This window comes from Stegostoma tigrinum, chromosome 15 (assembly GCF_030684315.1).
Source record: "Stegostoma tigrinum isolate sSteTig4 chromosome 15, sSteTig4.hap1, whole genome shotgun sequence".
Lineage (NCBI taxonomy): Eukaryota > Metazoa > Chordata > Chondrichthyes > Orectolobiformes > Stegostomatidae > Stegostoma > Stegostoma tigrinum.
Window position 1 is genome coordinate 73,445,686 of NC_081368.1, and position 16,015 is coordinate 73,461,700.

The 16,015-nt window shown below is 43.4% G+C and overlaps 1 protein-coding gene across 4 annotated transcripts in view; it reads left to right on the top strand.

The window, feature by feature from the left end:
* Positions 1-16,015, top strand: part of dnaaf6 (dynein axonemal assembly factor 6) — a 53,174-nt gene that overhangs the window by 26,610 nt on the left and 10,549 nt on the right. For all 4 annotated transcript variants that reach the window (XM_048544377.1, XM_048544379.2, XM_048544380.1 and 1 more), the window contains 2 exons: positions 6,675-6,780; positions 14,735-14,831. In XM_048544377.1, the coding sequence (XP_048400334.1) occupies positions 6,675-6,780; positions 14,735-14,831 (203 nt within the window). The remainder of the gene's footprint in view (positions 1-6,674; positions 6,781-14,734; positions 14,832-16,015) is intronic.

Consider the following 16,015-nt stretch of genomic DNA (forward strand, 5'->3'; position numbering starts at 1 on the left):
GGATGCGGTGGGGGAAGGGGAGATTTTGAAGCTGGTGAAGTCCACATTGATACCATTATTCCAGAACCCTCACCCCATCCCCCTCTCTGATGAAGGGTCTAGGCCCGAAACGTCAGCTTTTGTGCTCCTGAGATGCTGCTTGGCCTGCTGTGTTCACAGAGTGGTCACAGCTTTATAGTTTTGGGATGTTTTAGAAACAAGTTTGGTGGCAGAACTGAGCTCCCATTGAATTGCAGATCTGTATTCCCCAACACTAATACAATGGGAAGAATGTATAATTACTGTCACTCACCATTTACATTTACATGGTGCAACCCAACACCTATCGAATGCTTGAGTTGTACAGATTGAGGTTTGGGTCCTTAGTCTGTTCTAAATGAAAACAGCAGCTAAGATATCCTGCAAGGGGTGAGGGAAGTAATCATTGACTAATAATTGAACAATACAATGTAAGTGCAGGTGTCAGGTGAGGACAGGGTGCGGGGAAAGAGTAATTCCAAGTAATTGAAGTATTTGAGCTTTGGGCTGTAATGTGCTGCATTGCCAACATTCAATTCTGTAATAACTCCATGAAGCTTGGTATCCCCTCATGAAATCACCTTTTATTTACATGTGCATAGGACATGACACTGACCTAGGTAGCTCAGACCTGGCTCCTAGAGTGACCAAAACTCCTGCCACTCCTGCTTATAACTGCCAGGCATGACACCTTAACTGGACCAGGGTAACAGTCCCAATCAGGGAACTCCTAGTCTATGAGCTCCACTTAGCTGACCATGTCCCAATCACTACAACTTTGAAGGCTAAAATGATAGTAATGCACATTTGGGAACAGCAATGCCTCAATGTTTACTGAAGAAGAAAATCAGGAGGGTGAAAAGGGGGCATGAGATGGCTTTGGCTAAGAGGATTAGGGTGCTTCCACCTGGCCAGGTCGTTGATATTACAGTAGGGGACTACTTTGGAAATAGCGACCACAATTCCGTAAGTTTTACAATACTCATGGACAAGGATAGGAGTGGTCCTAAAGGAAGAGTACTAAACTGGGGGAAGGCCGACTATACCAAGATTCGGCAGGATCTGAGGAATGTAGATTGGGAGAAACTGTTTGAAGGTAAATCCACATTTGATATGTGGGAGGCTTTTAAGGAAAGGTTGATTAGCGTGCAGGAGAGACGTTCCTGTGAAAATGAGAAATAGAAAAGGCAAGATTAGGGAGCCATGGATGACAGGTGAAATTGTGAGACTAGCCAGGAGAATAAAGGAAGCATACATGAGGTCTAGGCGACTGAAGACAGACGAAGCTTTGCAAGAATATCAGGAATGTAGAGCAAATCTGAAAAAAGGGATTAAGAGGGCTAAGAGAGGACATGAGATATTGCTGGCAAACATGGTTAAGGAAAATCCCAAAGCCTTTTATTCATATATAAAGAGCAAGAGGGTAACTAGAGAAAGGATTGGCCCACTTAAGGACAAAGAAGGAAAGTAATGCGCTGAGTCAGAGAAAATGGGTGATGTTCTTAACGAGTACTTTGCATCGGTATTCACCAAGGAGAGGGACATGACAGATGTTGAGGTTAGGGATAGATGTTTGCTTAGTCTAGGTCAAGTTGACATAAGGAAGGAGGAAGTGTTAGATATCGTAAAAGACATTAAGGTGGACAAGACCCCAGGTCCAGATGGATCTATCCAGGTTACTGAGGGAAGCGAGAGAGGAAATAGCCAGGGCCCTAACAGATATCTTGCAGTGTCCTTAGACATGGGTGAGGTCCCAGAGGACTGGAGACTTGCTAATGTTGTCCCCTTGTTTAAAAAGGGCAGCAAGGATAATCCAGGTAATTATTGACCGGTGAGCCTGACGTCAGTGGCAGGGAAGCTACTGGAGAAGATACTGAGGGATAGGATCTATTCCCATTTGGAAGAAAATGGGCTGATCAGTGATAGGCAACATAGTTTTGTACAGGGAAGGTCATGTCTTACCAACTTAATAGAATTCTTTGAGGACGTGACAAAGTTGATTGATGAGGGAAAGGCTGTAGATGTCATATACATGGACTTCAGTAAGGTGTTTGATAAGGTTCCCCATGGCAGGCTGATGGAGAAAGTGAAGTCACATGGGGTCCAGGGTGTGCTAGCTAGATGGATAAAAAACTGGCTGGGCAACAGGAGACAGAGGGTAGGAGTAGAAGGGAGTTTCTCAAATTGGCGACCTGTAATCAGTGGTGTTCCACAGGGATCTGTGCTGGGACCACTGCTGTTTGTGATATATGTAAATGATCTGGAGGAAGGTGTAGGTGGTCTGATCAGCAAGTTTGCTGATGACACTAAGATTGGTGGAGTAGCCGATAGTGAAGGGGACTGTCTGAGATTACAGCAGAATATAGATAGACTGGAGAGTTGGGCAGATAAATGGCAGATGGAGTTCAATCCGGGCAAATGCGAGGTGATGCATTTTGGAAGATCAAATTCAAGGGCGAACTATACAGTAAATGGAAATGTCCTAGGGAAAATTGATGTGGGTGTTCAGGTCCATTGTTCCCTGAAGGTGACAACGCAGGTCAATAGGGTGGTCAAGAAGGCATATGGCATGACATTTGGAGTACTGTGTGCAGTTCTGGTCGCCACATTACCAAAAGGATGTGGATGCTTTGGAGACGGTGCAGAGGAGGTTCACCAGGATGTTGCCTGGTATGGAGGGTGCTGGCTATGAAGAGAGGTTGAATAGATTAGGATTATTTTCATTAGAAAGATGGAGATTGAGGGGGGACCTGATTGAGGTCTACAAAATCATGAGGGGTATAGACAGGGTGGATAGCAAAAAGCTTTTTCCCAGAGCGTGGTACTCAATTACTCGGGGTCATGAGTTCAAAGTGAGAGGAGGAAAGTTTAAGGGAGATGTGCGTGGAAAGTTCTTTACACAGAGGGTAGTGGGCGCCTGGAATGCGTTGCCAGCGGAGGTGTTTGACGCAGACACGCTAGCGTCTTTTAAGATATATTTGGACAAGTACATGGATGGGCAGGGAGCAAATGGACACAGACCGTTAGAAAATAGATGACAGGTTAGACAGAGGATCTTGATCGGCGTAGGCTTGGAGGGCTGAAGGGCCTGTTCCTGTGCTGTAGGTTTCTTTGTTTCTTTATATTAAAGGAAAAAGAATAACCAGAGAGAGAATAGAACCCTGAAGGACCAAAGTGGACATGTATGTGTGGAACTGCAAGAGACGGACAAGGTCCTCAATGAATAACTCTGCTCTGTGTTTACCATGCAGAAAGACATAAAGATTTGGAAACTTGGGGAAGTTAGTAGCAACATCTTGGGGATAGTCCATATCACAGGACGGGAGGTGTTGGAAGTATTAGAATATACAAAAGTGGATAAATCTCCTGGTTCTGGCCAGATATATCCAAGAACCCTGCAAGAGGCTAGGGAAGAAATTGTGGAGACCTGGCTGATATACTTGCAACGTCATTAGCCACAGTTGGTAAGACTGGTTGGGAATGAATGTTATGCCCTTACTGAAGAAGTGCTGCAAAGAACAGCCTAGGAATTATAAACCAGTAAGCTTAACATCTACGGTAGTTAGGTTACATGAGAAGATTCCGACGGATAAGACATACGTGCATTTGGAAAGACAGGGTTTGATTCGGAGTAGGCTTTGTGTGTGGGAGATCATACCTCTCAGATTTGTTAGAGTTCTTTAATGAAGTGATCAGGAAGATTGATGAAGGCAGGGTAGTAGACACATTCTATTTGGATTTGTAAGGGCTTTGATAAGGTTCCACGTGGTAGGCTGCTGTGGAAGGTTAGATCGCGTGGAGTCCAAGGAGAGTTGGCAAATTGGGTACACATTTGGGTTGATGGGAGGAAGCAGAGGCCAAACCACCCAGAAACCGATGTCCATTTCTAAAACCCACCTAGAAACCAATGTCAATTTCAGCCGCACCGACTCCCACAGCTACCTAGAATACACCTCCTCCCACCCACCTTCCTGCAAAAATTCCATCCCCTATTCCCAATTCCTTTGCCTCCGCCACATCTGCTCCCACGGTGAGGCATTCCACTCCCGTACATCCCAGATGCCCTTATTCTTCAAGGACCGCAACTCCCCCTCCCCCGCAGCAGAGGTCGAGAACGCCCTCAACCGTGTCTCCCGCATTTCTGCTACTCGTCCTTCACACCCCGCCCCCGCTATAACCGCCAAGAAAATCCCCCTAGTCCTCACATACCACCCCACCAAACTCCAGATACAACGCATCATCCTCCGACGCTTCCGCCATTTACAACCCGACCCCATCACCAAAGACATTTTTCCATCCCTACCCTTGTCTGACTTCCAGCGAGACCACTCTCTCTGCGACTCCCTTGTCCACTCCACACTACCCTCCAACCCCACCACAGCCGGCACCTTCCCCTGCAACCGCAGGAAGTGCTACACATGCCCCCACACCTCCTCCCTCACCCCAATCCCAGGCCCCAAGATGACTTTCCACATCAAGCAGATGTTCACCTGGGCATCTGCCAATGTGGTATACTGCATCCACTGTACCCGTTGTGGCTTCCTTTACATTGAGGAAACCAAGCGGAGGCTTGAGGACCGCTTTGCAGACAACCGAAACTCGGTTCACAACAAACTACACCTCCCAGTCGCGAACCATTTTAACTCCCCCTCCCATTCCTTAGACGACATGTCCATCCTGGGCCTCCTGCAGTGCCATAATGATGCCACCCGTAGGTTGCAGGAACAGCAACTCATATTCGGCTTGGGAACCCTGCAGCCCAATGGTATCAATGTGGATTTCACCACCTTCTAAATCTCCCCTCCCCCCACTGCATCCCAAAACCAGCCCAGCTCGTCCCCACCTACCTAACCTGTTCTTCCTCTCACCTATCCCCTCCTCCCACCTCAAGCTGCACCTCCATTTCCCACCTACCTAATAACCTCATCCTGCCCCCTTGATCTGTCCGTCCTCCCCAGACTGACCTATCCCCTCCCCACCTCCCCTCCCATACTCTCCTCTCCACCTCTCTTCTCCTCTATCCATCTTCAGTCTGCCTCCCCCTTTCCCCCTATTTATTTCAAAATCCTTAACCCATCCCCCTTTTCTGATGAAGGTTCCAGGCCCAAAACATCAGCTTTTGTGCTCCTAAGATGCTGCTTGGCCTACTGTGTTCATCCAGCTCCACACTTTGTTATCTTGGATTCTCCAGCGTCTGCAGTTCCCATTATCTCTGGAAGGATTCTTGTCTGATTGGAGACCTGTGGCTAGTGGTGTGCCTCAGGGATCGGTGCTGGCATTGGCGGATTACACTAAAACAGGTGGTATTGTGGACAGTGAGGAAGGTTATCCGAAATTGTAGCAGGATCTTGATCAGCTGGTGAAGTGGTCTGAGAAATGGTAAATGGAGTTTAATGTGGACAAGTATGAGATTGCATTTTGGATCATGGTGAATGGTAGGGCCTTAAGGAGTGTAGTGGAAGAGAGGGACCTTGGAGTTCAGGTGCACGGTTCTCTGAAATGGAGTCACAGGTAGACGGGAGTGAAGAAGGCTTTTGGCACACTGACCTTCATCAGTCAGGGTATTGAGCATAGAAATTGGGAAGTTATGATGCAGTTGTACATAACGTTGGTGAGGCCGCACTTGGAGTATTGTGAGATAACAAGGTGTAGAGCTGGATGAACACATCAGGGCAAGCAGCATCAGAGGAGCAGGAAAGCTGACATTTCGGGCCTAGATCATTCAGAACGTTGAGATCCTTCAAAAATTACCTTTCTTAGTACATGCCTACAGAACCGGATTTACCCCAAGGGACCACAGTCCACATTTAAGCCTTCCCAGTTTGGCCCCAACCGCTACCATGTCTACATTCAGAATACTGAGATCCTTCAAAAATTAGCTTTCCTGCTCCGCTGATGTTGCTTGGCCTGCTGTGTTCATCCAGCTCTACACCTTGTTATCTCAGATTCGCTAGCATCTGCTGTTTCTACTGTCTCTGAAACAACTTGGAGTACTGTGTTCAGTTTTGGTCACCTTGCTTCAGGAAGGATGTTATTCAACTGGAAAGAGTAAAGAAGAACTTTATAAGGATGTTACCAAGACTCAAGAGACTGAGTTATAGGAGGAGGTTGAACAAACTAGGACTTTTTTCTGCAGAGTGTAAGAGTGTAGGAGACTGAGGGAGAATGTTTATAGAAGTGTATAAGATCATGAGAGGCATTGATAGGCTAAATTCACTCAAGTCGTTTTCCCAAGGTTGGAAAATCAAGGATGAGAGTGTAAAAGTTTAAGGTAAGAGGGGACAGAATACATGGGAACCTGAGGGTCAACTTTTTTACACAGAGAGCGGTACGCATATGGAGTAAGCTGCCAGTGGAAGTGGTATGTTAACAACATCTAAAAGGCATTTGGACAAAGAAATGGATAGAAAAGGTTTGGAGGGATGTGGGCCAAGTGTGGGGAAAATGGATTGACATTTTGGTCGGTACGGACCAGTTTTGGGCTGTCTCCATGTTGTAGGACTCGGTGACTCTATGACTGTGTCTTCATGAGAAGACATTTAAAAGATGCAGAACAATTAAGTGCAATAGATTCGCAACATTTACCAACCCCAGCCGTTAAGGTGAAGGAAAAAAAGCCACATGACATCTAATAACCTTCACACTCTCTTTGATAGATTCCAAGCCTGAAAAACCTTCAAACCCCAAACAGATCTGGGCAGAGGTTGACGTGCCTGAGGGGTCAGAGTTTGAGGATATCTGGGATCCAAGAAAACAGCCTGAGTAAGTACTTGAGGTATTTGAGCTTTAGGCTTCTGTGTTAACAGAGAGCATATAGTTTGCTCCATGCAACACCATAACATGTCAACATTAAGACTCAGCATTCAAAGCATTCCTCAATTCTGTTCCACCTTTCAGGATGATTATGGTTAATCAAGGAGCTCAATATATCAATCCTGCCCTCCCCTCCATATTCCTTTATCCCTTTAGCCCCAAGAACTATACCTTCTTGAAAATACAATGTTTTAGACTCAACCACTTTCTATTGTAGTAAATTCCACAGGCTCTCCACTCTCTGGGTGAAGAAGTTTCTCCTCATTTCACTCCTATAAGATTTATCACTTACCCTTAAACAATGACCTCTGGTTCTGGACTCCCTAACCATCGGGAATATTCCTCCTGTATCTAACCTGTCTAGTCCTTTTTGAATGTTATATGTTTCTGTGAGATCCCCCTTCATTCTCCTAAATGCATTCCTAACCTACTCAATCTCTCCTTATCTGTCAGTCCTGCCATCCTAGGAATCAATTTAGAAAACCTGTGCTGTACTCTGTCTTATAGTAAGAGCATCCTTCCTCAGATAAGGAGATCAAAACTACACACAATATTTCAGATGAGGCCTCACCAATGCCCTATATAATTGCAACAACACATCCTTGTTCCTGTACTCGAATTCTCTCGTTAAGATTATTGCGTTCTTTGTGAAGGTGACCAAATAGGTAGATGAGAGTAAACCGGTTGATGTGGTGTATATGGATTTCAGCAAGGCGTTCGATAAGGTTCCCCACAGTAGGCATTGTATAAAATGCGGAGGAATGGGATTGTGGGAGATATAGCAGTTTGGATCGGAAATCGGCTTGCTGAAAGAAGACAGAGGGTGGTAGTTGATGGGAAATGTTCATCCTGGAGACCAGTTACTAGTGGTGTACCGCAAGGGTCGGTGTGGGTCCACTGCTGTTTGTCATTTTTATAAATGACCTGGATGAGGGCGTAGAAGAATGGGCTAGTAAATTTGCAGACGACACTAAGGTCGGTGGAGTTGTGGATAGTGACGAAGGATGCTGTAGGTTGCAGAGAGACATAGATAAGCTGCAGAGCTGGCCTGAGAGGTGGCAAATAGTGTTTAATGCAGACAAGTGTGAGGTGATGCACTTTGGTAGGAGTAACCGGACGGCAAAGTACTGGGCTAATGGTAAGATTCTTGGTAGTGTAGGTGAGCAGAGAGATCTCGGTGTCCATGTACACAGATCCTTGAAAGTTGCCACCCAGGTTGACAGGGCTGTTAAGAAGGCATACAGTGTTTTAGCTTTTATTAATAGAGGGATTGAGTTCCGGAACCAAGAGGTTATGCTGTAGCTGTACAAGACTCTGGTGCGGCCGCACTTGGAGTATTGTGTACAGTTCTGGTCACCGCATTATAAGACGGATGTGGAAGCTTTGGAAAGGGTGCAGAGGAGATTTACTAGGATGTTGCCTGGTATGGAGGGAAGGTCTTATGAGGAAAGGCTGAGGGACTTGAGGCTGTTTTCGTTAGAGAGAAGAACGTTGAGAGGTGACTTAATTGAAACATATAAAATAGTCAGAGGGTTAGATAGGGTGGATAGGGAGAGCCTTTTTCCTGGGATGATGACGGCGAGCATGAGGGGGCATAGCTTTAAATCGAGGGGTGAAAGATATAGGACAGATGTCAGAGGTGGTTTCTTTACTCAGAGAGTAATAAGGGAATGTTATTTGTCACTTATGAAAATGATTTGGATGAGAATTTAGGAAGAATGCTTAGCAAGTTTGTGAATCATGGTGGTATAGTTGTCAATGAAGAAGATTATCTGGGCATACAGCGAGATCTTGATTAACTGGACCAGTGGGCCGAGGAATGGCAGATGGAGTTTAACTTAGATAAATGCAAGTTGTTGCATTTTGTAGATCAAGCCACGGCAGGACTTACACAATCAGTGATAGGGCCCTGGAGAATGTTATAGAACAAAGAGATCAAGAGGTACAGGTTCATCGCTCCTTGAAAGTGGAGTCACATTTAGACAGGGTGGTGAAGAAGGCTTTTGACATGCTTGCTTTCATTGGGCAGAGCATTGAGTTTAGGAGTTCGGACATCTTATTGCAGCTGTGGCATTGGTAAGGTCACATTTGGAGTACTGCATGTAGTTCTGGTTGCCCTACTATAGAAAGGATATTATTAAACTTGTAAGAGTACAGAGAAGAAATAGTAGGATGCTACCTGCACAGGAGGTTTTGAGTTATAAGGCGAGGCTGGACAGCCTGGGGTCTTTTTTCCCTGGAGATTAGGAGACTGAGGGGTGAACTTATACGTGTCTATTAAATCATGAGATACCTAGAAAAGGTAGATAACCAACAGCTTTTCCTCATGGTAAGGGAGTCTAAAACTCGAGGGCATATGTGTAAGGTGAGAGGGAAGAGATACAAAAGAATCGAGAAGGGTAATTTTTTTCACAGGGTGGTGAGTGTCTGCAACAGGCTGCCAGAGGGAGTGGTGGAGGCAAGTACAATGTTGTCTTTTAATAAACTTTTTAATAGGTACATGGATGAGATAGGTGTGGTGGGATATGGACCAAAGGCAGGCAAAGATTAATTGTGAAAACTGGGTGGCGTGAACAAGGTGGGCTGAAGGACCTGTTTCCTTGATGTAAACCTCTATGACTATATGACAGTGATTCCTAAGTGGTCTCCTATAAAATTCTTGATAATGGATTCTAGTATCTTTCCCATTACTGATGTCAGATTTGCTGGCCTATATCCCCTGTTTTCCCCCTACCTTCCTTTTTAAATAGTGGCAATAAACATTAGCTACCCTCCAACGTGTAGGAATTTTCCAGAGTCTATAGAATCTTGAAAGGTGACCATCAATGCATCCATTACTTGAAGTGCTCTGCTATGTAGAATTTCAGACCCTGGGAGTTTATCAGCCTTCAATCCCATAGGTTTCTCCTAACAGCATTTCTCTACTTATACTGATTTACGTCAGTTCTTCCCTCTAACTAAACTCTGCGTTCTCCATCATTTCTGGTACATTATTCATCTCCTCCTTTGTTAAGACTGACTCTGATAACTAATTTGCTTGAAGTGGATCATTGTTAATCTCTACTTGATATAGAGTTATACAGCACAGAAACAGGTTCTTTGGTCCAACTCATCCATGATGTCCAAGTTTCCAAAAGTTTGGCCCACATCCCTCTCTACCTTTCATATTTATGTACCAGTCAAAATGACTTTAAATGTTGTGACTGTACCTGCAACAATCATTTCCTCTGGCAGTTGATTTCATATACAAATCACCCACAGCATGAAGAAATTGCCCTGTATATCCTTTTTAAAACTTTCTCCTCTCAGTTTAAAAATATGTCCTGTAGTTTTGAACTCCACTACACAAGGAAAAAGACCTTCGCCATTAATCTTACCTATGTCCCTCATGACATAAACCTCAATAAGGTCACCTCTCAAACTCCTACACTCCAGTGAAAAATGTTCCAGCCTATCCAGCCTTTCCTTATAACTCAAACCTTCCAGTCTTCACAACATCCTTGTAATTTTTTTCTGAACATTCTCCAATTTAATAATCTGCCTTCTATAGCAGAGTGACCTGTACTGTGCACAGCAATCCAAAAGTGGCCTCAACAATGTCCTGTACAATGAAACATGACAATTGACTCCGACACTCAGCATTCTGAGCAATGACAGCAAGCATGCTAAATGCCTTCTTAACCATCCTGTCTACCCATGAAGCAGCTTTCAGGAAACTATGTATTGGAACCTCGATCTCCCTCTTCAACAACTCTACTCTCCTTAAAATAATCTCTCAGAATCCAAACAAGTTCATATTCCCTGTTCTGTCCTATTAATGTATTATACCTGGTGATTATAAGACAAAAAGCTTATTAAAGCCAGATTAAAATCCTGAAGTACCTAGCAACTGTTCCTATAAGCATTATATATTATCCATCCAGGCATTTTATCACAGTCCCCAACATAGGAACAAGGAAACACCATTTAGCTCCTCAAGCCAATCATGGCTCATCTATAACCAGATACCATATACTCTTCTTTACCCAATATTTCTCACTGTTTTTGGTTTGCCAAGCCCATCTCTTTTGGATTTCAGAAAGATTCAAGAGATTACACTTGTACTTCTTGGAGCAGAGAGGATTAAGGGGTGACCTTACTGAAGTGTTCAAAATTATGAAAAATTCTACTTCCATATATGTCAGTAATTAGGGGTCTCAATTTTAAGAATGTCAGCAAGAGAGCTGGGAATGCTATGAGTTCTTAGGATTTGGAATGCGCTGTCTGGGAGAATGGTGGAGGCAGATTCCACAATGGTGTCAAAAGAGAGCTGGATGTATATTTGAAGGGGATGAATTTAAGGAGCAACAGGAATTGGCTGGAGAGTGAGAGTAGCTGGGTAGCTCTTTAAGCAGCTGGTACAGATGTGATGGGTTGAATGCCTCGTTCTATCCGGTAAAATTCTACGATTCTGTGATCTTTAACATTATCAGCATCAACAGCTAATTGCAGAAGACAATTCCAAACTTCTCCCACTCTGTGCACATATGAATGTTTTCAAATTTAAGTCCTGAAAGGATTTGCCTCAAATTTGTAAGTTATGTCATCTCGTTTATTTAGATATGAAGAAAGGCTGGATAGACTGGGTTTGTTTTCACTGGAATGCAGGAGGTTGAGTGGTGACCTGATAGAAGTTTATAAGATTGTGAATGGCATGGATGGAGTGGAAAGTATGAGGCTTTTTCCCAAGAAAGAGGGGTCACTTACTAGGGGACACAGGTTCAAGGTGTGGCAGTGGGAGGGGGAGGTCTAAAAGAGATGTGCGAGGCAAGTTTTTCACAAAAGGGTGGCGAGTCCATCACCACCTCCTGCTGGCAGAGGAGGCGATGGAATCAGACAAAATAGCAGCATTCAAGAATCACCTGAACAAATACATGAATAGGAATACAAATCCTGCAAGTGAAGACAGTTTTAGATTGGAATGGCAAAATGTGTTGGTGCAGGCTTGGAGGGTCGAAGGGCCTGTTTTTGTGCTGTATTGTTCTTTGTTCTTCATCCTAGACTCCTCCACCAGCAAAAGTAATTTATCTCTATCAACCCTACTGATTCTATTTAATAACCTGAAAACTTTGAACTAATCTTCACTTAATCTTCTAAGTTATGCAAGACCTGCAAAACAAGGCTTCAACAAAGTCAGAACCCCTCAGTTTGGGAAAAGTCACACAAAGCTATATGCATAAAAACAGACCAGGAATTGAAATACAAATTTTGTCAAATAGTCAAGTGTTGAGAACATTCTCAGCAAGCTTTCTCCTCCTAAATGCTGGGTCACTCAATCTGTGCTGAGTGCCTTTGAATGGGTGGCCAGAGCACCCTAATAGGACAGTTAGAAACAGTCTATAGCATGTTCCCTAGGTGATAGAATGCAGGAGGTTCACAGGCAGTTTCTTTGTTTGTCTTTGATATATTTTTGAAGGAATACTGGACATGATTCTCAAGTTGTCCTAAAACCTGCTTTCTTAAGGACACCAAAACTGATTGTGAATTTTATCTCCTGAGTTGAAAAGCCATGATTATATGTGATGGGCTCAATGTTATGTGATGAATAAACACTCTGCCTGAAATCCTCTTGTAGTAATGTCTGCATCTATCATTGAAGAAAACATTTTCCTAACTTGCAGTCATGTTTCATGATAAAGACATTATTTAAGATGAAAATTTCAAATATTATAACTTCTTTTCTTGGCTCTAGGTGTGTCTAAATGCATGCCCGTTGGAGTTATATCACGTAGGGGCGGCACGGTGGCGCAGTGGTTAGCACTGCAGCCTCACAGCGCCAAGGACCCGGGTTTGATTCCCGCCTCAGGCGACTGTCCGTGTGGAGTTTGCACATTCTCCCCGTGTCTGCGTGGGTTTCCTCCGGGTGCTCCGGTTTCCTCCCACAGTCCAATTTCTTCAACTCAGGAGATAAAATTCACAATGCAGGCTAGGTGGATTGAACATGCTAAATTGCCCATAGTGTTCAGGGTTATGGGGGGATGGGCCTGGATGGGATGCTTCAAAGGGCGGTGTGGTACTTGTTGGGCTGTAGGGAATCTAGTCTAATCTAGTAGCTCTGGAAGGTGTCAACTTGTCATCTACAACTCAACAACCAATGCTGATGTATGCTTTTGATTCACATGACTTTTTGAAAACTCTATTCCAATATAGTGAAGTTTTAGTACAAATAATATTTTTCAAATAATTATTATCCCCACTATTTTTAAATTTTAACCAATTCCATCATCTCACTCCCATGCCATCCCTGTCCCACTCCTTCCATCCGTCTTAATCAGTCCGATTTATTGTTCTAACAGATCACATATTTTATTTTTTGAGAAAACACGGAAGTTAGACTGCCAAAATGGCAGGCGAGCTTTGCAACTTAAGAAATCAAGTGCTACAAATTGTTAAGCTGTGCAATACAACATTGATTTGGGGAAGCAGTAAGAAGGAGAATTCGAGACTGAGCAACATTCAGAATCTTTTAAGTTAAGGGAATTCTGCCTGACAACGGCTCTTTGAGTTATTGTGCTGCAGAATGTTAAAAAGTTATAAATGTCAGGATAGCTGAAGAAAGCCTGCAAACTGAAAGCATCCATCCCTGCCCCTCTCTCTCTCCCTGTAGAAAGAAAACAGAACTATAAGGAAGCTTTAATAAAAGAATTTTAATGTGACCGTCACCTTACAAACTACAATGTGTCATCTTGCACAAATCCAAAGGACTGTGAGAAAAATAACTTTCTAGCTTGTGGTCTGGTCTTCTAATCCTCAGTATTTTGTTTACCCTGTCTGCAGTCCCTTACTATCTCTGTCTTTCTTAACCATATTTGATTTCATAGAATCCCTATAGTGTGGGAGCAGGCCATTCAGCGTACCAATGCCCCTCTGAAGAGCACCCTATCCAGATTCACCCCCTTATCCTTGCATTTCCCATGGCTAACCCACCTAGCCTGCACACCCCTGGACAATTTAGCTTGACCAATCCATCTAACTTGCACATCTTTGGACTGTGAGAGGAAATGGTGCAGATATGGGGAGAACATGTAAACTCCACACAGACAGTCAACCAAAGCTGGAATCAAACTCAGTACCCTGGTGCTGTGAGGCAGCGGTGCTAACCACTGAGCCACCTGTGCCTGATGCATGTGAGAATATTTAAGGTTTTGTAGGAGAAACGATTAGATTACACAGTAATAGACTAATTGCTTACAATAAATAAAGTTCTTTTGCTGCTGCGGACAAAACCTGTTGTGACTTACTTTGACTTGAGTAATAGTCAGTTAGATAATCTCGCCATATAAGTAGATTGGCCAGGCTAAATTGCCTATAATGTCCAGGGATGTGCAGGCTAGGTGTGTTAGCTATGGGAAATGTAGTGTTACAGGGATAGGGTAAGGGGGATCAGTCTGGGTGGGCTGCTCTACGGAGGGTCAGTGTGGACTGAATGGCATGTTTTCACAATTTGACCCTCAGTCAGCAGTACTAATTCTCCCTTCCTACCATTTTTCCTATAAGATCCTGTTGACTTAAGAATCTGCAATATTCATTTCCATTCCTGACCATGTTGCGACCATGTCTCAGTAACACCTACCCCATGTCACATTCTGAATTGAAATTGTGTCTGTCATTCAATAGTAGCATGAATTTAGCTACTTGTGACAGATATTCCACCTGCATGTTAACATGAGAGGATTTGTTTTATTAACCTTCTCTTTGTATGTTGATATTGTGGCTGTTGGTCTTTGATCATTATGCTTGACTTCATTTGGTCAATCACATGTTTTGGAAGAGTGAATTTATAATTTCAGTTTTGTTGGCATTCTGCAGTTTGTTTTCAAGTATGTAAGTGTTTGTGTGAATTACTGGCTCCTACTGTCTTTAGATATGAGATTTTGTTCAAACAACGAGTTGGCACAGAAGATGTGTTTCTCGGCATGAGCAGAAAGGATAACTCCACAGCCTGTTGTGAAGACATGGTGGTGAGTATTGGGAATACATATTCAAATGTAAGAACTATGTAAAAAAACTGTAGGATATTGAATGGTTTGTATACACACTTGATGAACCAGGGTTTTATGAAGAAATGTCATCGATTGTTTAAAGTTGTATGCCACCTGCTGATTCCATGAAAGTCAAGTGGCTTTGGAGATAGCTTTCTAGGAAAAGAAATGGGTTTATGGCTTTTAATTATGGGAAAACCTGATTTAGAAAATCTACATGGTTTTCTAGACATAACTTCCTGTTTTACAGACCTGAGTAGCTAATAAGGAAAACACTCCAGAAATTGCAAGTCTCCGTCCTCCCAGTAGAAGTTTATGGAAAGTTGATAATATTTCCGAATATTGGTAATTCTGACTACTTTATACTCTCTGAAAAGCTGAACTGTGGCCAGTTCTTGATTTCAAATTGGTCTGAAGATTTTGTATCAGTCAAAGACTGTCTGCATTTCCATTTTGTCAACAGGAACCTGGAGGACCAATGAGAAATCATCACGTTCTATACTTTTTTTTGTGATTCTTGGCCAACCGGAATACTTTTCCCCTTTTGGCCTCTTTTTTTAAAGCACCCACTCTGAAGAGGCTGTCGTATTTTTGTGTTACACATGTGCCTGTTATTATGGATATAATTCTAAATCTAAATTATAATTTAGCTGTGAACCAATGTTTGCCATTTGAAATGCCATAAAAAGAACAGTAACTCCCTGGTTAAAAATTTTCAGCTTTGAGTGTATGCAATGGGAAGCATGAGTTGTGCTTCATTTAAAAGTAAAAGATGAGTTTAAGTTAGTAGCTTTCTGTGTGACCAAAGGGTGCCAATTTACAAATATTTGATTTATGAATGCTGCCCCACACAGGGGTGTAATTTTAAGTGTCAAGCATAGGAACATTTTCCATACTTAACAAACAGCTGCTTTCCAATGTCCTGCATTGTGCTCCAGCGACAAGTCCATACCATAAGACATAGGAGTGGAAGTAAGGCCATTCGGCCCATCAAGTCCACTCCGCCATTTAAATCATGGCTGATGGGCATTTCAACACCACTTCCCTGCACTCTCCCCGTAGCCCTTGATTCCTTTTGAGAGCAAGAATTTGTCGATCTCTGCTTTGAAGGCATCCAACGTCCCGGCCTCCACTGCACTCTGCGGCAATGAATTCCACAAGTC